Here is a 22,954-nt window from a genome sequence, read left to right on the forward strand (position 1 = left end):
GGTGTTGGTGGTGCACACCTTTAATCCCAACACTCGGGAGGCAGAGGCAGGCAGATCTCTGTGAGTTCGAGACCAGCTTGGTCTACTGAGTGAGTTCCAGGATAGAATCCAAAACAATACAGAGAAACCCTGTCTTGAAAAACCAAAAAAAAAAAAAAAAAAAAAAAAAAGCTTGCCTTTGCTGGGTATGGTGGTGCACACCTTTGATTGCAGCATTTCAGAGGCAAAAGCAGGAAGATCTATGTAAATTCCAGGCCAGCCAGGACTAAATGGTAATACTCTGCTCACTCCCACAAACAAACAAACAAACCCAACTTATCTAAGGGCCATTTTTTTAAATTATTGTTTTCTTTCCTTTAGACAGGGTCCTGTATCTCAAGCTGGTGTTGAACTTGACTTGTAGCCGAAGACAGAACTGACTTTCTGATTATTCTGCTCCAACTTCTGAGTGCTAGGATTATAGGTATGTTCTATGATACCAGTTTTATACAGTGGTGAAGATAAAATCCAGACTTTCCATGCTTGGCAAACACTTTACCAATTGAAATTATTTATTTATTTATATTTTTGGAGACGGGGAGGGGTTTCTTTGTAGAAAACATATTTTTAAATAAATTGCTGTTAAGGGACTAAAGAGATGGCTCAGCAGTTAAGAGTTCTTATGGCTCTTGTAGAGGTCCCAAATTGAGCTCACACAGGAAACTCACAATCACCTGTAATTCCAGTTCCAAGGAGCCAACAATTCTTTGCCTCTGCAGACACCATGCCTCTGTATGCACACATGATACACATAAACTCATGGAGACACACAACCATACACATACACACACAAATCTTTTTTAAATAGGAATTCCAGTTACTAATTGTAATAAGTCATGCCTGGCAGTCTTAGCTCTCAGATAGGGGTACCTCTGAGTTTAATGTCAACCTGGTCAACATAGCAAATTTTATGTCAGCCATGGCTACATAGTGAGACCCTGTCTCAAAAACTAGCTGGGTGGTAGTGACACATGCCTTTAATCCCAGCACTTGGGAAGCAGAGGCAGCAGGATCTCTGTAAGCTCGAGACCAGCCTGATCTACAAAGCAAGTTCCAGGACAGGTTCCAAAGTTACACAAGGAAACCCTGTCTTGAAAAAAAAAAAAGCAAAAACAAACAAAAGTATTCACTTAAGTGTTTTATCTTATTTTTGGTATTTGTTTTATTTCTGTGGAGAGATGGGTATGCATGTGTGTTCTCATACACCCACACAAATATGTGTGCAGGCCAGAGGCCAACATCAGATGCCTTCTCTATCACTCTCCACCTCATTCATTTTTGAGACAGGGACACTAATTCAACCTGGACCCCGTTTTGGCTAGAGTGACTGGCAGTGAGCACTGGGAGTTACCTGTCTCTGCTACCCAGAACTAGGGTAATAGACATGCTGCCATGTCTGGCTTCTTTGTGGGCGCCAGGACCTAAACTTATATCCTTACGCTTTACCAATAAGCACTTTATTAACCAGGCCATCTCCCCAGCCTGCTTGTTTCTGAAACAAGCCTAACTACCCACAGAGCTCACATCAACCTGGGTTATATATATATATATATATATATATATATATATATATATATATATATATATATATAATAAGTTCTAGTCCAGCATGAACTATGGAGTGAAACTGTCTCAAAAAAAAAAAGAAATTTCCAATTAAAAAAAACTAAAATGGGAGGTTATCTTACATATCTGGTTATTTTATGGCATACACACATATATTGTGTAGCATGTATATATATACATATAATAGATAAAATGTTTATACATATCAAACATTCAGCAGGTAATAGGGTTTTTAAAATGTTTATTGATTTCAATGTGCATCTATGTTTGTTCACCACATGCATGCAGTGCCTGGGAAGACCAAAGGGGGTGTTAGATCCCTGGCCCTGGAGTCACAGGCAGTCGTGAGCCACCATGAGGGTGCTGGGAACTGAACCCACCCGGGTCCTCTAGAAGAGCAGTAAGTACTCTTTACCACTGAGCCATCTTCTCAGTCAAGACTGATAACATTTTTAATAATAAGCATTTCCAAAGAAATAAATCACATGTTGGGCACGTAAAAGCTATGACCCAGGAGGCTGAAGCAGGAGTTCAAGGTCAGCCTGTACTGCATAGTAAGTTTGAGGTCAGCTGGGGTGGAACCAGAGACCCTATCTCCAAAAACCAACCAACCAAAAAGACTTGAGTCCTTCAATAATGGAATGGGTTACCTTCAGATAGTACATCACCAACCATCAGCTTAATAGTCACTCTTTCAGTGATGTTATAAAGGGCTTACTGCTGGGGTTTATAGAACAGCTGTAAGGATGCATGCGACTATGGGGTTGATCTATGGTACCATGCACAAACCAAAAAAAAAAAAATATATATATATATCTGCCTTGATGGGTCCTATTCCTAGCACTGAAAAAGAAAGCTAATAGTGCACAAGAGGAGCATATTGGCAGAGTAGGCAATGGAAACACTACTTCTCAAGTCTTTACACTAATCTCTGAGGATTTAACTATTCCACATGGAAGTCTACACAGACTGCAGATAAAAGTAGATGAGGCTCTTACTAGAGAGTGGAAGGCACAAGAAAAATAGGAGGTAGAATGGTGCAGTCACAAAGAGTCACATTAAGGATTGGAGACAGGCTGGCGAGCCAGAAAGATGTACAGCTTCCCATAGCCTCTGAAGAAGTAACTTTTTGCCTTTTTGTATCATCTACATCTCATAAAAATATTTAATCAACTTACCAGAAATATTTATTAGCAGAATTTATTAGATATTTATATTTTAAATTCTCTATTTCCAAGTATTGCCTTCATTAGCTTTTGCTGGGTTGAAAGACATGGCAATCCATTGTACCTTTACTTGTCTTCAAAACTCATCAGGGCCTGGACTGTAAAAAGACAGATTATGAAGTCAGCAGCTAAGGACAAGTGAATACATGTACGTTTGCTAATGGCCTTGTTTCCTGGGTTATAGATTCCCACACAAATCTCAACTGACATTTGCTCTACGATACTTAAACCTACTTTCTTTTTACCATAAACAAGTTCATCAATGTTGGGGAAGTCCTGTGTATATGTCAATACATTACTGCTGACCAATAGGAATCTAGATAGGTGGGGCTAGGAGTCCAGGAGGATGATGGGTAGGAGAAACAGAGGAGAGTCGACATGTAACGCCGGGTAGGAGCCCGGAAACTTCTCCGGTAAGAGACATACTTAGATTAACAATTATGAGGTAACTACTTAAGTCAGAGCTAGCCAGTAAGAAATAAGCAAGGCCAACAGCTTCATAATTAATATAGCCTCCTGTGTGTTTATTTGGGACTGATGTGGATCTGGAACCAGGCGGGCGAGAAGGCTCCTCTCAAAGAAAAAGCTTCTCTTAACAGAATGGTTGTCAGGAGCGGGATTGAATTTCCACGCAAAACAACAAAAGCTTTAAAGGAATTTTAAAAACAGAAGAACAGAGAGAAGCACAGATTTTGGTAGCAGCATTTTTCTCAGGTGTGCTCTGTTTTGCTAGCAACAAGCCGAGACTCACGTGGCTCGCTTACCGGAGTCTTCCTGACTCGGCATAAAAAGAAAAAAGAAAAAAAAAAAAAAAGAAAACAGCAAGGTTCTTTTAAGAGACTCTGCTAATGATTGAAAGGTGTGTGCGTACAGCTGGAAGTGGCAGCTTTTGCTGGATGTCAGCATGGACTGAGGCGGTAAGCTGGAATCACGCTTACGCCCGCCATCTTGAACCGGCAGTTTAAAACAGCCGCGGTTTTACAGATAAGACACGTGGCCAGAAAAACATAAAGATTTACAGTAAAGTCAGACTTGGATAAAGAAAAACCTCTAAAGGTTTACAGTGTGTTTAAAAATATACGTGAGATTGAGAGAGAAAATGAAACGACAAAGTAGATATAAATACAAAAGCCGGCGTTGTGGTGGCGCACGCTGGTAGGATTTACTCCAGAGGCAGAGGCAGGCAGATTTCCAAAGAGAAACCCTGTCTCAGAGAAAAATAAATGAAAGTGAAAGAAATAAAGTAATAATAGATAAATAAATAAGCCACGTAAAGATGGAAATCACACAGAGAGTCTGGATACTGTACACTATTGTGTTTTTCAGTTTTTTCATTGCTAAGGAAGGAGCAACTGCTAAAGTACACTTGATTATAAATGCTGCTAAATTAATACAACTTATATCTTTTGAAAATACCTCGACTTCAAAATTTAAGCATAAGGATATGTTACTTGGAAAAGGAGTTTTTATTTATGTTTCTACAGAAAATGAAAAGCTGAAGATTCCTTCCAGGCTTCTGTGGTTCGACGAACCAAGACCCCCAGAAGCAGTGGACAAGGTGTTCCAACAATTGAGACAGTTAAGATGATGCAGCTTTACAGACCCTGAAAATATGGACTTATACAGGTTTCTGAGTTTTGTCATGATCCCCCATGGTAAAAACAGCGCCCCCTTCCAGCAGGAAGCAGTTTGGAATGAGCGACGTCCCAATTCCCATCTTGTTTATAAATCTTTGTTTTCATTTAAATGGGGTTGTTTATAATTGGCTAATGATCACAACCAATCTCCTTTTAATGGTAAAAAGGGGAATTATGCTATGGGTATTGCTTTTCATTTATTGATACAAATTCAAGGTCAATTTTGTGATGTGTATATTTCTCCTCTTGATTAAGTATTGTGCTTATACTGATCTTTTAAAATGTAATACATAATTAAATACAGATTATAGATAGTTACTTATAATAGTCAGAACTTATAGTTAGGTAAGTTAGGTTTTCTAGATATACAGAAATATATTTGAGATAGACAGTCTTCAAACCTCTCAAAGACCTTCAGAACATGGCATTTAAAATGGTTTAGGGTTTTTCTTGACAATGAGAAATTTCTGCTCCTGGCAGCACCAATTATGTCTGAGAGGAAGATGGGCATCGAAGAAACTTGTTATGGAGTTTGCTTTCAACATGGCAAGATTAGCCATTTGGGCAAGAAACTGCTCTTGCCTAGATTTTTTGACTGTTGTTGTATAAACTGAACATGCAGGACCCACAGGAAAGTGACTGCTGAACTCAGTCTTACAGGTTCCTGCTTTATGAAAGAGCCTACAAGACTTTCTGCAGGACACAGAAAAATGACTGACAGACTGCTGATGCAGATGGACAGTTTGAAATTTCCTGCTTTGTTGAGAAGTGTTCCAGATACATTGTGGCCTATGGGCTGAAGATGGATGCCCCAACGTTACAGAGGAACTTCGGTGGCTGTCTAGGCAGTAAGATATCTCTGTCAATCCTAGTGTTTATATATTATCCTTCTGTGGTCTTTGATGGAGTTGAAGATAGATAGTTATAATTATAGTTTTCCTTAGTTATGATAAAAGATAAGCTACATATAGGACTTTGTACTCACAAGGATGGGATGGATGATATTTTCTTTAGATCTTGCTAAATGTTAATAGAAAAAATGTTGTAACTGTGTTCTTACTTGATAACTGTTCGGTCATATACAATTTGACTATGTTAAAGTTAAGACCTTTCTTTTTGTTTAAACAGAAAAGAGGAGATGTTGGGGAAGTCCTGTGTATATGTCAGTACATTACTGCTGGCCAATAGGAATCTAGATAGGTGGGGCTAGGAGTCCAGGAGGATGATGGGTAGGAGAAACAGAGGAGAGTCGACATGTAACGCCGGGTAGGAGCCCGGAAACTTCTCCGGTAAGAGACATACTTAGATTAACAATTATGAGGTAACTACTTAAGTCAGAGCTAGCCAGTAAGAAATAAGCAAGGCCAACAGCTTCATAATTAATATAGCCTCCTGTGTGTTTATTTGGGACTGATGTGGATCTGGAACCAGGCGGGCGAGAAGGCTCCTCTCAAAGAAAAAGCTTCTCTTAACACATCAAGGTATAAGCTCTGCAGTCTTAGAAAAACAAATACCGTTTATTTTCTCCATCTGCAGTTGCTAGATTTTATCTAGATACATAAGATCATGCATGTATATGACATGAAAGGAAGTTGAGGTGTAACTGCCTCGGGGACCAAGAGAACTAACAGAGACAGCAGGGTAGCTCAGCAGAGAAAGATGCTTGCTGCCCAGCCTGACTGTCCAAGTTCAGTTCTCAGTACCCATGTAACGGAAGGATAGAACTGACTCTTAAAAGTTGTCCTCTCACCTATGCGTGCAAACACCCCTCCACAATAAGTAAATAAATGTTAAATGGGGCATGAGGTAGCAGGAGGAGTGAGAAAAGAAGGGTTAGAAATGTATGGGGGAAGCTAGGTGGTGGTGGCACATGCCTTTAATTCCAGCACTTGGAGGCAGGGGCAGGCGAACCGCTGTGAGTTCAAGGTCAGCCTGGTCTACAGAGTGAATTCCAGGACAGCCAGGGCTGTTACACAGAGAAACCCTATCTCAAAAAAAAAGAAAGAAAGAAAGAAAAGGAAGGAAGGAAGGAAGGAAGGAAGGAAGGAAGGAAGGAAGGAAGGAAAGTATATGGGATATGCTGAGCATCTAATGTACACTTGTATGAAAGTTTCAAACATAATTTTTTGAAGACCTGGACTCTGAGCTGCGTGTGGTAAAGCACACCTTCAATCCCAGTACTAGGAAAGAGGAGGAAGGGAGATCTCTATGAATTCCTGGTCAGCCTGGTCTACAGAGTTAGTTTCAGGCCAGTCATAGCTACATAGTGAGATCCTCCTGTCTCAAAAAAAGAAAGACCGGGTGTTGGTGGCGCACGCCTTTAATCCCAGCACTCGGGAGGCAGAGGCAGGTGGATCTCTGTGAGTTCGAGGCCAGCCTGGTCTACAGAGTGAGTTCCAGGACAGCCTCCAAAACAATACAGAGAAACCCTGTCTCGAAAAAAAAAAAGAGAGGAAGAAAGAAAGAATGAAGAGGAGAGGAGAGGGAAGAGAAGAAGAAAGAAAAGAAGGAACAAAGGAACAAAGGAATGAAGGAAGGAAGATCGGTTGATTAGGGCTCTGTTTTGGACAGATGAAGCAGTGGATTCCTGGGGTTTGAGGCCAGCCTGGGCTATATAGCAACACAGTGAAGACTAAGAATTAGATCCTGACTCACAAAACAAAATCTAAAAAGTTTCTTTCTATTTCTTCCTTTCTCCATCTTGTCTCTATCTACCAGGATAGGACTAAGAATGACTGGAAAGAAAAGAATTAACTTCAGATAACATTTTGAGATAGACAGAAACCATCTTTGATATCCTGTCCTGAATCCCATGGCATGGAAACAGAATGACAACTTTCAGAAATTAGTTCTTTCCATCCAGTTATCAGGCTTGGTAATGAGTGCCTGTACCCACTGAGTCATCTTGCTGGCCCTAAATGTTATACATTCCTATGGCTGTTCTGCGTCACAATGCACATGTGTATATTCACACACAAATCTTGCTGCCTAATTAAATTCTTAGTTTCAATTAGGTCCATTTTAAAAGGATATGAGGCAAAAAAAACAAAAACAAAAATCCTCAGACAACAACACTAAACAATATTTAAAATGTTAAAGAGAGAGAGAGAGAGAGAGAGAGAGAGAGAGAGAGAGAGGGGGGAGGGAGGGAGGGAGGGAGGGAGGGAGGAAGGGAGAGAAGATGGAGAGGCTTAGTGGTTAAAAGCACTGTCTGCTCTTCCAGAGAACCTGGTTTTGATTTTCAGAACCCAGATGGCAGCTCACATAGACTGTAACTCCAGTTCTTTGGCCTCTTTGGGCACCAAAAACACATGTAGTGCAGAGGCATACATGAAGTCAGAACACTCACACACATAAAACTAAAAATAAAAATTAACTTTTAAATGTTACAGAAGAAGAAGATGGTGACGACGATGATGAGGAAGAAGAAGGAGAAGGAGGAGGAGGAGTGAAGAAGAAGGAGAAGGAGGAGGAAGAGGAGGAGGAGAAGGAGAAGAAGAAGAAGAAGAGAAGAAGAAGGAGGAGGAGGAGAAGAAGAAGGAGGAGGAGGAGAAGAAGAAGAAGGAGGAGGAGGAGAAGAAGAAGGAGGAGGAGGAGGAGGAAGAGGAGGAGGAGGAGGAGGAGGAGAAGAAGAAGAAGAAGAAGAAGAAGAAGAAGAAGAAGAAGAAGAAGAAGAAGAAGAAGAAGAAGAAGAAGAAGAAAATAGATGAAGATGAAGAAAAGCTGTTATGTTCTTAACTCACAGTTTAGGTTTTTGTGTCTGTGTGTGCATCTTTCTTTCATTGCCTCCTCCTTTTTAAAAGGATTTTTATTAATTCAAATTAATAGCCAAATGATGAAATGAAGGAAAAAATGATTTGGAGCAATTAAGTTTTCAGCTTCTATCCAATTCCACTGTTTAGTTCACATACTTCTCTCTCAGGAGGTTGATGCTAGGAAGAGCAAGCAGCCTGTTCCTTGACATCTTCTAAGGATGGAGTAGTGGTTACTTGGGGGGTTTTCTAATTTAGCTCTCTAATGTGGCCCTGAGCCCTACTGCTCAGGCTAAACTGTGGCCTTCCAAGAGAAGGGAATCTGCTGCACAGCTGAGCAGGAACCCCACCTTGGCCTGATTCTCAACAATACCAACTAAGTAATATCCTCCTGGGAATCAAGCTTTCAGACCTTGTAAGACTTGAGCGCCCCCTAGATGCTAATTTTCTAGCTCTTCTAAGTTTCTATTTCAAAGTAGAAGTAATTGAGACTAAGAAGCTACTTCCATAGATGTAAAACTCCTGGACAACAGGACTGCCTTACGTCCTCACCTGCAAATTCTTGCAACTTCTTGCGCTCCTCTAGGTTATACTGAAGTTTTTCCAGTAACTCAAAATATCGGAAAAGTGAATCTCTGGGCCAAACAACACGGTCATCCTGATCTATATCCATTAACCCAGGCAGGTTCTCATGCACAAGAGTCTCCCAGTCCAATTTACCTGTAAGGAAGAACGGTTCTTAAAAACATGTCGAGGTCAGATATGATAGTATACACCTGCAACCACAGAGCTTAGAAGGCTGAGACACTAGACTTGCTAGGGCTACATGGTGAATTTTAAGATAATGTAGGCTATTGTGTAAGTGTAAAAGGAAAGGGGAAATGAGAAAGAGGAGGAAGCAGTGACAATATGGATGTCTTATGCATGCCTACCTGCCCATCATTTGGAGCATAAGGCATGAGCATTGAGGGTTTGAAGTCATCCTGGGTCACAAAACAATGACTGTGGTTCTCTTAAGTAAGATGGACAAATCTGAATTCAAATGGAAGGACCCATTCTGCTTACCATCATAATCAAAATCAACTAAAAAGGAACTGTAAGAGGATGAAGAAGAGGTGGAAGAGGAAGATGAGTAGTCTTTTGATTTTGATGATTTTTTTTGTCCTTCTCCAGCTTTAGCCTGCTCAGCATCATTTATGTCAGCATCATTTATGTCAGCATCGCTTGTATCAGCATCCCTTTTCTCGGCACCACTTCTCTCGGCACCACTTCTCTCAGCACCACTTTCCTCGGCATCACTTCTCTTGGCATCACTTCCCTCGGCATCACTTGTCTCAGCATCACTTGTCTCAGCATCACTTTTCTCAGCATCACTGAGTTCAGACCCTTTAGAAGGTTCTAATAAATCTTGGGAGGCCTTTCTATGACTTGTTTCTCTATGTATAAAGAAATAAATTTTATTGCTTCAAATGTACTTGCAATATGTGATAGTCCATTTATTATGCTAGTCCTGAGTCTAATCATCCCTAAAGCTTTTATTTACAGCTTTAAGAGCCAGACTATTCTCAGACTCTAGGCTTAGGTATTTCCCAGCTCAGCCATCCCCAATGTATCTTCCTTAATTGTTCTCTTCCTTCCCATACCAGTCCAACAGAAAATCCTGTTTTTAAATGTCAACAGCTTCATGTCATTCCTGTGCTCTGCTTCCATTTGCTGCAAGTAAAATTCTAAGAGCCTATAACAACCTCCTATAGCCCTACAGAACCATGCTCCCGTGCTGGGCTGGTTTGAATGAGCAATGTCTCCTGCTGTGGAATAATCCTTTGTACACTGTGAAGAGGTATTGCTCTCATAGCCAGGCATGAAAAGGTTAGTCGGAGAGCCAAACTAAGGGAATGTTGGGAAGAAGGAGAGCTGAGTTGCCAGCCAGACACAGGAAGCAGGAGATGAACATGCTGTGCTAAAAAAAAAAAAAAAAAAAAAAAAAAAGGTACCACCACAAGGTAGTATAGATAAGAAAAATGGGTTAATTTAAGTAGAAAGAACTAGTTAGTAACAAGCCTAAGGTATTGACCAAGCATTTGTAATTAATTACAAGTCTTTGTATAGTCATTTGGGGGAGTTGGTGTTCCTGTCAAAAAACTCCACCTACAGTTAGTTTCCCACCGGTTCATGTATATGAACACCTGGCTCCTGGTTGGTGGTGCTGTTTGGGAAGGATGTGGAAACTTTAGAAAGTGGCGTTTTGCTGGAGGAAGTATGTCACAAGGGACAGAGTTTAAGAGTTCGCAGCCTAGTCCCGCTTCCACTTCAGTCTCTCTGCTTCCTGTTTACAGTTAAAGATGTGATCTCTCAGCTTCCTGTTCTGGCTACCGGCTGCCATGCCTCCTCTGCCATTTTTCCACTCCCTCTGGAAACATAAGCCAAATATACTCTTCCTTCAGTAAGTTACCTTGGCCATGACATTTTATCACAGCTGCAGAAAAGGAGCTAATATGTAATTCATTATTTCTCTGACCTCCTGTCACTCTTTTTCTGCTCCTGTTACAATAGCCATTATTGTTTCTCAAACATATTTGGTATGCTTCCAACTTAGGGTCTTTGTAGCAGCTTTTATCTCTGCTACTAGCACTCCACAAAGATATACCCATGGAAATCTCATCCCTTTCAAATCTCAGCTCACATTATTTCTTTCAATGAGGATGTGTTAGTTACCCTGTTTAAAACTACAACCATAGTCAGTCATGATTGGCAAAGACATGCACTACTATGTTCAACTCAAAATTTAAAAAAATAAGAAGAAAAAAGTCTCCACAAAAACAAAATAATCAGCCAGCCTGGTCAACAGAGTGAATTCCAGGACAGGCTCCAAAGCTACACAGAGAAATCCTGGCTCGAAAAACAAAAAGAAACAAGCAAACCAACCAGGTATGATGGCACATATATTTCATTCCAGTACTTGAAGGCAGAAGCAGGAAGATATCCATGAGCTTGAAGCCAGTCATCGAGTCCTAGGACAGCCAGGACAACACAGAGACTCTGTCTCGACGAAACCTCTACCTTCACCTTTCTCTGCTACCATGTTGTCCCTTGGTCTCCTAGAGGATCTTTGTCAATAATTTAGAACCTACTCAGATAGCCCATGATGACCCATTTCAAGATCTTTAGATTAACCCCACTTGCAAAGACCTCTTTTCCAATAGAGTTGCATTGACAGGTTTTAGAGAGTTAGGACAGGGACAGATAATTTGGGGGTACCATAAATTCCCTCTCAAAGCAAATCTTCATCTTTATTGATCTCTGCCATCTACTTCTTCTCATATTCCCATCCCAATTCACACAATTGCTCCTAACCTGCCATCCACATTGCTATTACTTTACCTTCCTGCTTCAGGGGACAGGTTATGTCTCCTATAAAGCAAAACAAAAAAGTAAAATTAGAAAAAAGTTACACCTCAGAAGAAATATAATAAAGAAAACAATTCCTATCTAAAAGGAAAAAATAAGTAATAAAGGGGAATAGAGAAACCCCCATAGCATATAAAGGAAAACTAGAATGGGGACTTTTTTTTTCCAGACCAGGGCTTCTCTGTGTAACTTTGGAACCTGTCCTGGAACTTTCTCTGTAGACCAGCTAATCTCAAACTTACAGAGATTTGCCTGCCTCTGCCTCCCGAGTGCTGGGGTTAAAGGCATGCACCGCTGCCACCACTACCACCACCACCCAGTTGAATGGGGACTTCTTAACTCTAGGCAAAAATGGTGTCATAGGGCCAAGGAAAAGAAACAGGAAATGAGTTGAGAAATAACATTAGGTTTGAACACACAGAAGCTGACCTCTGGATAATCTGTCTCTTGAATATGTCAGCTTTATACTGAACCTCCAGGTGGGTCATCTCCTCATTCAGCTCATTTCTGATATTCTGAAAGTTAGTAACTGCCCCAAAGGGCCGTTAGGAGTTGGAAGGTGGCAGTGACTAGACCAAGAACATGTTTAAGTGGGGAGAAACAATATCCAAGCTTCCCTGTTACACGGGGTTCTCTCCCAATAGTCCACCAGCCCCAAATGGTCAGGTTCTTCCCACCGTCCCTCTTACCAAGTTGCACATTCTCTGGGCTTACCCATCATGGCTACTATGATATTTCGAAAGATAATGGAGCCAAGCAACAACCAAAGGACCACATAGATGCTACTAAATACTCGGCTAGCTTCTGGCACCTTCCAGACATCCTGAAGTACTGCATACCAATGATCCAAGGTGAAGAGGATGAACACTGTCACCAGGGAATTTAGTAGGTCCCTAAAAAAGCAGAGTGAATATACAGAAGCATGGATCTAAACCTTTCAGAAACTTGTTTTTGTTTTGAGTCTCACTATGTGCCCAGGCTAGACTGGAACACTATGTAGACAAGGCTGGCATTGAATTCACAGTTGATCTCCTGCCTCTGCTTTTGGCCTCATTCTTAAGCAACATAAGGGCATTTCTTTGTAATATGCTCTGATTTTGGCTCCTTTTTCTATCATATTCGATATTTTCTAGCCAACCATTCTTCAGTCTGAAATCACTTTTATTATGCTCCTTTTTCTCATGAATAGCCTATAAATACTTCTCAATATTCCATTAGTCCTAGGGTTGCTACTTTACCAATAAATACATACTAACTAAATTCTTTCATATTAGTCTCTTTTTAATTATCTATTTATTTATTTCATATGCATCAGTATTTTGCCTGCAGGTATGTCTATGTGAGAGTTTCAGACCCCTTGGAACTGGAGTTACAGACAGCTGTGAGCTGCCAAGTGGGTGCTGGGAATTGAACCTGGGTCTTCTGGAAGAGCAACCCTGAGAATATTTGATAAAGCCTCAAGGAATCGTGTTATTTTATATTTACCTAAAATTATAAAAAATATGCCTATGTGTATATGTATACATAGCTTAAATGAAGTTATGCCACTTTGGCTGACTGTTCCCACAAGAGCCATGAATGATCTAAAACCAAAATCCCAGTACCAGGCATGAGAAATTTTCATCTGAGTTGTTCGTCAGGGTAGTCCAAGTGACTCCCAAAATAGTATAAACTATTGCTGCTGCCCTTGGTTCCTCTCAAAAGTGGAGGCTAAGTCCTTATTGCTGAAGACATGATACACTTTGGTCACAGGACTCAGAAGATTTGAGCTGTATCTAATCTGAAAACTGTCTTCCTGCAGTCTAACTTCCATAACACAAGAAGGTGCTATGCAAGCTTCCAAGGAAGGAAGGCAAATCATGTCTGGTACTAGAAATCTAGCCAAAGACACTGGGCTGGTAAGGTCATGGAATCTTAGAAGGAAAACCTATAACCACTACTTTACTAGACCAGCCTAATTCCTAACTGCATTTTAAAACTTATCCTTGTTCTCACAGATAAGTGTATCTCTTACTCTGCATCAAAGAAGCTTCTCTTTGCAGCAGACAGATACCATTACAGAACACCAATAAAGCAGAGATCAACTGATCATGGGGGCCCAGCCCTAATGGACATCTCTGCAACACAGCTTAAGGTTCAGGGAACATTGCACAAGAGGTGGCAGAAAGATTTCAAGAGCCAGAGGACCACAAAGTCTGCTTTGAGAGTACATCTCCTAGAAATGACAGGGAAGCTACAACCAGAGTATCTCAGCAATATGGCTGCCTAGGCAAGACATGCTAATGTGGAAATCTCAGAGGTCCCACCCCTAGAAGGGCAACTGATTGATGACTGCTGAGAGAGGGAGAATTAGTCTCCCATGGACGATCACCCAATCAATTTATCCGGTACAAAGTGATCAGTCCTGAAATCATATACACACAACACTAAACAGATGCAGCAAGTTGTATTTACATTTTTACACCATATATAATATAGCAATAAGAAGAAGAAAAAAGGGATTGTCAGTTTGAGAGTGGAGGAGCAAGAGGAGGATTGGGGAGAGGGGACATGGAAGAGGTTAGTGACGGGAAGGGAAAGGGGAAAGTGACACAATTATACTTCAATTAAAAATTTCAAAAAACTTAAAAAAACAAACAAACCAGAACCAGTTGTCCTAGGCCCAACATCAGAGCTAGCTCTACTTACTATGCCCGTTTCTCCTTTCTTCTCTTTGTATTCTGTCCCACTATCTTACAATAGACTCTAGTTTTCTGTATTGCTGTGCTTTGGCTGAGCATCTCAGTGTGACACAAACCCCTCCCCTCATGAAGGTTGCCCTCCACCATGCTTACGAGAAGAACATGCTGTACTCCAGGTCCTCGATAGTTGAGCGGGAATAGTCTTCGAAGAAGTAGACACCAGTGACAGCAAAAATGTAGAAGAAGATAAGCAGCAGCATCAAGAGGAACGTCATGCTCTAGAAGCCATGACCCAAGTCAGGCATATGTAAGGCAAGGCTGAGTCCCACCAGCAGCCCCGTCAAGCCCACCCAACCATCTCCCACCAAATCCAGAACAAGCATATCTCTAAACCACAGCAGTTTACTTTTTTTAAGTTCTGTATATCAACTTGTTTAAATATAAGAAAAAATGGGAGAAAGTCAGTGCTTATCTCTTGAGTTGTTACAGAACACAAAGAAGATAACCCACATAAAATATTTAAAATGGTGGCTGGCCCTTTGTGCTCAGTAACTGGCAGATATTATTTTAGAGATTGATGCTCCTAATAACATACAAATGTTCTCATACAAGAACATTTCATAGAACCTCTCATGACCTTCTTTGACCATATTAAATATTAAATTCAAGTCTTTCTACCTTGTTCCCCATCCCACTTTAGGTTAATCAATTTAAATCACCTTCAGGGCCCTGACCAGAGCCAATATAATAACTTTAATTTGACGAAATCGTGCGAACAGTTTGAGAGATCTCAGCACCCGGGAGATCCTCAGCAGCTGGAGCCACACAGATTCCCCCGAGACGCCCATCAACACCACAAACTCAGGAAGCACAGACTGTGGGAGACACAGGCAGTAAGCAAGGATACCCGAAGAACCCAAGCACAGGTGCCCCCTTTCATCCCATCTTCTCCATAGTTTTCTGGGTGTCATCTTTGAATGGCATTCTCTGGGGACTGTTTGCCATTTAGTTTTTTTGTATTGACCTACTTAAGCTCTGCATTTCAACTTGTTTAGATATTTAAGAAAATGGGATAAAGTCAGTGCTTATCTCTTGAGTTGTTACAAAACATAAAGAAAATAGTCCACATAAAATATTAAAATAGTGGCTGGCACTTAAGTGTTCAGTAATTGGCAGATGTCATTTTAGGGGTTGATGATCCTAACAACAACAATTGGATAAATTTCTATATATCCCTTTATGGAAGTTTCAGATAACCTAATTTGCCAAGGCATACTGCTAGTCCCATTAACTACTCCTAAGGATATTTATCCTTACCAACATGGTAACAACAAAGTCAAAGACATTCCAGGCATTATTCCAGAAGAGAGAAAAGCTGAACATCCACATTAGAATGATTTCTAAAATGAAACTAAATAAGATAAACCAATCTGCCACCTCCAAAGTCAGCTTCAATGGCCACAGCTTAGTATTTGTGGATTCCATCAATTCTGTAAGGGAGAAATAAAAATTAAGCAAGAAACTGAATAATGAAGGATGATCATTTATAAACCAGAGTTGTGACCACTACTATTCCATTTCTCCTGGATGTCTCTGGTTTTTTTTTTTTTGATTTTTAAAATGTATGAGTATTTTGCCTCTATGTATGTATATATATATGTGTATGTATGTATACCACGGGTGACTGCTTCCCAAAGTCAAAAGAAGGTGTCAGATCCCCTGGAACTGGAGTTACAGACTGTTGTAAGTTACTATGTGGATGTAAGAATCCAACCTGGATCCTGTACAAGAGTAACAAGTGCTGTTGCTTCAACCTATGTGATACATGGTAGAATTACCCATAAAACAAGAGCTATACTTTACCTCTTGTTACTGGTATAAGCAACAGTTCCAAGTCACTTACAACCCATTTTACAGTTATACAGCCCCTACAGAATTTCCCTCTTTACTACACCTCAACTATACGCTATACAATTAAGTTTGTCCTAAACCTTATAGAAAAGAAATAGGTCTTGTAAACAGAATGAAAACATAGAAATATGATATAAAATCTTTTTAAAAAATCAAGCTTCTACCTGGGCAGTGGTGGTGCACGCCTTTAATCCCAGAACTTGGGAGGTAGAGGCAGGTGGATCTCTGTGAGTTGGATGCCAGCCTGGTCTACAGAGCAAGTTCCAGGACAGGCTCCATAGCTACAGAGAAATCCTATTTTGCAAAAAAAGAAAGAAAGAGAGAGAGAGAGACAGAGACAGAGACAGAGACAGAGACAGACAAAGAGAGACAGAGAGAGAGATGAAGGAAGGAAGATTAAACTTCTGAATAATTTCAAAGACACCTTTTACAATGATGCATCCTAGGATGATTTTTATTTCTTAGTGGTAAGTAAGTAATGTATTTCACCAACGATGACAGCTTAATTCAAAACAATTGCTCTGGGTCAGCCAGGGGCTCAGGGAGTGGAGTGCTTACTGCCAAGCCTGACAACCTGAGTCTGATCCCCAGAGAAGAGAGAACTGCCTTCTGCAAGTTGTCCTCTGACCTCCACACTTGAGCCATGACACATGAACCTACACACACACACAAGTAATTAAACAAATAAACACACACTAAGTGCTGGCTCCCAGAAGCGGGGGGGGGTGTCACAGTATTAGAAGGCACTGTCTGGAAAATAGAATGCAATAATGTTTATTCAGTTTTGCCTTCACAGACAGAATTTTCATAAAGAACAATGAAGTAATTTGGGGCTGGAAAGACAGCTTACTGGCTAAAAAAACACAACTGTCTTAAAACTCCAGCTCTAAGGAATCCTACATCTTCTTCTGGCCTTCTGACACCTGTGCATGCACTCACACGAGCACACACATAGAAACTTTTTTAAATATTTATTTATTATGTATACAGTGTTCTACCTGCCTGCAGGCCAGAAGAGGGGACCAGATCTCATTATAGATGGCTGTAAGCCACCATGTGGTTGCTGGGAATTGAACTCAGAACCTCTGAACCATCTCTCCAGCCAGAGAAAGACCATTCTAAAAAAAAGGGGGGGGGGTCAAGACAGCCTTGGCTGTCCTGGAACTTGCTCTGTGGACCAGTCTGGCCTCTGACTCACAGAGATTTGCCTGCCTCTTCCAAGTGCTGTGATTAAACGTGTGCACCACCAGCAGCTGGCTAAAAGCTTTTTTTAAAAGAACAATAAAATGGTTTGTGGTTTAAAGAGTCTTAGAAATAGGAATCTGATGGTCTGGGTAGTCCTGATTAAAGAGCAGCCAATCTTTTACATGCTGGAAAAAGTATTGATTTGTAGAAGCTAAAAGAGCTGAAGAAACATCAGAACAAACAGCAGAAATTGCTTATGTGAGACAGAATGTGCAGGGTGACCACTGCCAATGCTGCATCAACTAATGAAAAGGTGCACTGTCTGGAGATGAAAATATGACTATCCTTTCATTCTACTGCTTAGGAGACTGAGGCAGGAGGATGAAAGGTTCAAAGGCAGCTCAGATTACACAGAGAACAAAGGCCAGCCTAGACTCTTAAGTGAGACCCAGGAACAAAATACTCCAGGTATTGTGGTGCAATCCTTTAAAGGCTGCCCTCTCGGGAGCAGCCTGGTTTACATAAAAAAAAAATAAAAACAAAAGCAACAACCAAACAAAAAACAAACTCAAGCTGAGTGTTGAACACCTGTAATCCAGCTAGCACTAAGGAGGCTAAAGCGGAAGTATTAAAGCTGAGGACAACTGTGGCTACATGGGAAGTTCCAGGCTAGCCTGGGCTACAGAGTGAGACCCATTTCTAAACACTAACAAGTCTCAGCAGTTAAGAGTGCTTACTACTTGTACAGAGGACCTGGGTTTGGATTCCAGCACCAACAAACTAGCCAATCAAAAATCCACCCTGCCTTAGCAAGGCAAAAGAACCTCTATGTAAACAGAGCTAAGAACCCAGTATAGTCAACCCAGCAGACTTAGCCACTGCAGTTAATTCTTGGTGGACATTCTTCCTCCAGAGTAGAAGGTAGGAATTTAATCAGATAGGCCAGGCAAAGTATACAGTTCCATTAGACAAGGCGGTTTTGATATAGGCAGCCATCTGTTGCTATTCCCTATTATGTCATAACAGAAACATCAGTCACTTCATAGAATACCAGGTAAGCTCACATTGGTTGTAAGGAAAATCCAACATTATGGAGCAGAATAGCACACTGTCATTTCTATATGTTTCCACAAAGCCATTTGCTGGCGTTAGAAAAAAAAATCACAACTTGTGGTTCATGAATTCAAATGGTCCTTACAACTGAAATAAGCATGTTTTGCTTGAAGTGCTGGGGACTACTCTCAGGGGTGTTCAAATGCTAGGCAAGCACTCTACTCTTGGGCTAAACTACAAGCCCTAAGCATTTGGTTTTAAACAAGTAAGATTACAAGGGCCTGGAGAGATTGCTCAGCAATAAGAGCACCCAAAGTACCTGGGATTCTATTCCCAGCAACCATTCAGAGGGCTGCAAGTATCTGTAACTTCAGGTCTAGGGACCCAGTGCCCTCTTCTGGCATCTGTGGGCACTGCCTGCACATGTATACATGGAGTCAAAACCACCTATACATACAAAATAAAATGAAAAATAAATATATAAAAGCAGATTGCTGATGGACGGTGGTGGCACACACCTTTAATGCCAGCACTCGGGAGGCAGAGGCAGGCGGATCTCTGTGAGTTCATTACCAGCCGGGTCTACAAGAGCTAGTTCTAGGACAGCCTCCAAAGCCACAGAGTAACCCTGTCTCAACCCCCCCCCAAAAGCAGATTGTCACAAAATAAGTGATTTGATCAAGTTACATAATATGAAAATAAGACTGGTAAAACCCTCCAAAATTAAGAAATACCTGACCTGACCAATCTGCCTGAGTTAACAATTAAATGAGCTGTCCTTCTGTTTTTAACATAGTTCATATCATATATTAATGGGTTTTTAGAATTCATTTTCTCTTTCTAGGCACAGCAGTGCACACCTGTAATCTCATATGGAAAGTACAAGCAGGAGGTCAGGTTCATCCTACTACATATGGAGTTTGCGGCTAGTGTGGATTACATGAGACTCTGTCTTAAAAAGCAGATGAGTAAATAAATGTGTCCTCATCACAATGAGATATCTGAAAATGTGAAATGGTCTGGTTGGGAGGAAACCATCTTCACACACGACCTTTTTCATTGGGCACCAGTTCTCACCTATTTCCACCATCAGTACAATGGTATTCAGGAAGATGAGCGAGATGATGAATTTCGAGAAGATGGAACCTGTTTTCTTTTAAGGAAACACACAGAAGAGTACTTTGTCATTTGTGCAGCTGAAATAACAAGGACAGCAGTGTCAATATGAGAATTTGAAGGAAGTAGTTTGAAAGAGGAGAAATGAGTCATTAACAGATAAGGGGAATGCTGGGACTAAAACAAGTGACACTAAAGGATACTCTCAAGAACCCATCCAGCCCACAGGGAAAGAGGTGGTCTCTGACTGCACCGCACTCGAAGACTGCTCAGCATTCGCTGGGAATGTGTGATGTGCCCCATATGCCGGGGCTTTATGGAGAAGCGCACTAGCTGGTGCTGATCTCCCGACATGAGTTTCTTCTGGCGAGAAGGATCTGCAACAACAATGGAAAGATAATTGGGCATGCCTGTTGCTCAGCTTGAATCTACCAGGACTGGGCAACACATGGGACTGCCTTCTCTCCCCAGTCTCCCCGGAAAAACTGAGAGGAGAAGAGAGAGATACACAGATGGGGGAGTCTGTGGACAGCAGGTAGAGTTGGGGACAGGGACAGTGGTGAAATAATAGATCCTCTACATGCAGCAGCAGCTCTGCCTTGTAAGCTGTACTTTTTCAAAGCAACTAAGAATTCTTTTCTTCCTTGGTTTTTTAGACAGGGTTTCTCTGTAGCTTTGGAGCCTGTCCTGGAACTCACTCTGTAGACCAGGCTGACCTCCAACTCACAGAGATCCCCCTGCCTCTGCCTTCCTAAGTGCTGGGATTAAAGGCGTGTGCCACCAACAGACGGCACAACTAAGCATTCTATTAGTGTAAAGTGAAAACATGCCTCACACTGACCTTGCTCACAAAACCAGCAGGTACAAACCTCACGCCCCAGCTGGCTTAGAACCTGCTATGTAGATCAGGCTCTTTCCCATTAAGACATTCACCAGTCTTTGCCTTCTAAATACTGGGACTTAAGGCATATGCCACCATAACCAGCCCAGAAACCTCCAAGTTTTAAGTATCTTTGGTGGAAACTTTCCAAAGTCAGGGTTACTTCACTAGAACTTGGAGGAAGAGATAGAGGGCTAAAGCCCTGAGTTTATCAAGCTTAGTGTAGCTTCTTAGCCCTAAAATTCCATTTGTACTTAAAACCGTGTGTGTGTGTGTGTGTGTGTGTGTGTGTGTGTGTGTGTGTGTGTAGTTTGTCTTCTTGTATCATGTAGGTCCTGAGTATGGAACTCAGGTTTTCAGACATGGCAGCAAGGACATTTTACTTCCTGTGCCACCTCACTGGCCCCATTATTTGAGATAGTTTCATACAACCCATTTTGTCCTCAAACCAAGTAACCAGGAATGACTTTGAACTACTAGTGCTTCCACCTCCAGAGTACTGGAATTGTACACAAGCATCATCCATACCTGTTTGTTCTGAAAAATTTGTCTGGCAGGGTGGTGGTATATGCCTTTAATCCCAGCACTTGGGAGGCAGAGGCAGGTAGATGGATCTCTGTGAGTCTACAGAGGTAGTTCCAGGAAAGCTAGGGCTGTTGGGCTGTTACACAGAGAAACTGTGTTTCCAAAAAAAAAAAATGTGTGTGTGTGTGTGTGTGTGTGTGTGTGTGTGTGTGTGTGCCCTTGAGTGCTTTCTCTCAAACATGGGTGTGTATGCCAGAGGGCAACTTTTGGGAACCAGTTCTCTCCTTCCAGGTAGGTCCTGAGAATCAAATATCAAATTCAGGTCATCAATATTTATAGCAGGAATCTTTACTAAGCCATCTTGCCAGCCCTATTTTTTGTTGTTGTTTGTTTGAACCAGGATCTTGCTATGTAGCCCAGGCTAGTATCAAACTTGGGATCCCCTGACTCAGTCTTATACCACCATTCCTGGCTCCACCCTTAAATATGTCTCTGCTTCCTATCCATGGAGGATGTGGGCAGGAAAATTACATTTAGTGTGAACGAACAGACTGCTAACCAAGTATCTCCCGGAGAGTGTGCCTTGGTACGGCTTGGCTCAAGCCTTGCAAATGTTCTATGAGGGAGAAAGTGTCCACGAGCCGGGAACGAATGGCATCAGCTCTGGGTAGATGCATGTGTCCTTGTTCCTGTGCCATGTCTGTTAAGAAATAGAACCAAGGGTCATTTCATTCTCAAGAGTTTCACTAGGATTAAGGTTTTCTTTTTCCATTTCCTGCCCTCCTCCCCACCTTCTTTGCCTTTTAGAGATTTAAGGAGCCCAGACAAAGAAACCATAAGCAGTTAAGAGCAAACAAACATATTGAAGGACTCAAAATTTTTGTTTTGATTTTTTGTTTATGCAAAAGATGGAGTCATAAATGATATTTCCACAATCAACTAAATATCCAGGTATTTTCATTTTCTGACAGCATTTGTAATTAATATTTCTTTTTAAAAATTCAGTTTAAAGTCGGGAGTTGGTGGCTCACATCTTTATCCCAGCACTCGGGAGGCAGAGATAGGCAGATCTCTGTGAGTTTGAGGCCAGCCTAGTCTACAGAGAGAGTACCAGGACAGCCTCCAAAGCCTGTCTCAAAAAAAAAAAAAATCAGTTTAAAAGGCTGGCAATAGGGACACATACTTGTAATCTCAAGAGACTGGAGATCTCTGTTGAGTTCGAGGCCAGCTTGGCCTACATAGCTAGTCCCAAGCCAACCAGGGCCACACAGTGATACCTTGTCTTTTTTTTTTTTAAGGTCAGACAGAATTATAGAACAGTATTATAGGATGAACTCAAGACCAATCGGGGAAACTTAGTTTAAAGTCAAAAGAGCATGAATCACTTGCTCAGCACTGTGCAGGGTTCCCGGTTCAATTCTTAATTACCCACCCTCTGGAACAAACGAACAGCAACAATCAGTGAAAATGCAGCAGGCGGGAGGGCAGAGGACTAAGGCTGGACAAAGAATACAGTCCTCACGAGGACCTGACAAAGCAGGATTCGAGGTGGGGCAGCGGCAGGATGTAGGGTTACTACGCCCTATAATTGGACAAATCAACAGCCTGGCCTTTGGGAAACGTGTCGTATTGTGCCCAAGTGTGTGAGCGCCCCAACGCCGTGAGGGAGGGAGCGGGGCAGCTCAAGCTCCCCTCACGTCAGCCCCAGCGCACTTCCGCCCACTCAGCCCTGACTTCACCCCTCCGCCTCCCGCGCCGGCGCCCTGAGCACCACTTCCCTCCGCTGGCCGAGCTCAGGGTCGCTACGGCGACGACGCAGAGCCCCACTTCCCGCCGACCCCCGCCACGGCCTCCGCTACAGCCGGGCCCGCGGGCGTTCGCCCCAGCGTCCGTCCCGCCCCGCCCCGCCGCGCGCGCCCGCCAATCGGCAGTTACCAGCTGGTTCATCCCGCCCGACGCAGCGGGATGCAGCCAA

General features: G+C 41.9%; 1 protein-coding gene across 4 annotated transcripts; it reads right to left on the reverse strand.

The window, feature by feature from the left end:
* Positions 1-2,791: 2,791 nt before the first annotated feature.
* On the reverse strand, positions 2,792-22,932 carry Catsper2 (cation channel sperm associated 2). 4 transcript variants are annotated; one of them, XM_040746152.1, is made up of 13 exons: positions 22,915-22,932; positions 21,539-21,679; positions 19,778-19,951; positions 19,536-19,604; positions 15,747-15,799; positions 15,029-15,184; positions 14,463-14,587; positions 12,343-12,521; positions 12,058-12,157; positions 11,602-11,631; positions 9,286-9,656; positions 8,773-8,940; positions 2,792-2,929 (listed from the first exon to the last, which is right to left on the reverse strand). In XM_040746152.1, exons 2-13 carry the CDS (start codon positions 21,675-21,677, stop codon positions 2,898-2,900), a joined length of 1,596 nt encoding a protein of 531 aa, XP_040602086.1. In that variant the 5' UTR covers positions 21,678-21,679; positions 22,915-22,932; the 3' UTR covers positions 2,792-2,897. The 4 variants fall into 4 exon arrangements, with proteins under 4 accessions (XP_040602086.1, XP_040602085.1, XP_040602088.1 ...); XM_040746151.1 differs by having other exon boundaries at positions 15,627-15,799; XM_040746154.1 differs by lacking the exon at positions 22,915-22,932 and adding an exon at positions 22,758-22,861 and having other exon boundaries at positions 15,627-15,799.
* Positions 22,933-22,954: the final 22 nt, after the last annotated feature.

Source organism: Mesocricetus auratus, unplaced genomic scaffold (genome assembly GCF_017639785.1).
Source record: "Mesocricetus auratus isolate SY011 unplaced genomic scaffold, BCM_Maur_2.0 Super-Scaffold_100004, whole genome shotgun sequence".
NCBI classification, from domain to species: Eukaryota; Metazoa; Chordata; class Mammalia; order Rodentia; family Cricetidae; genus Mesocricetus; species Mesocricetus auratus.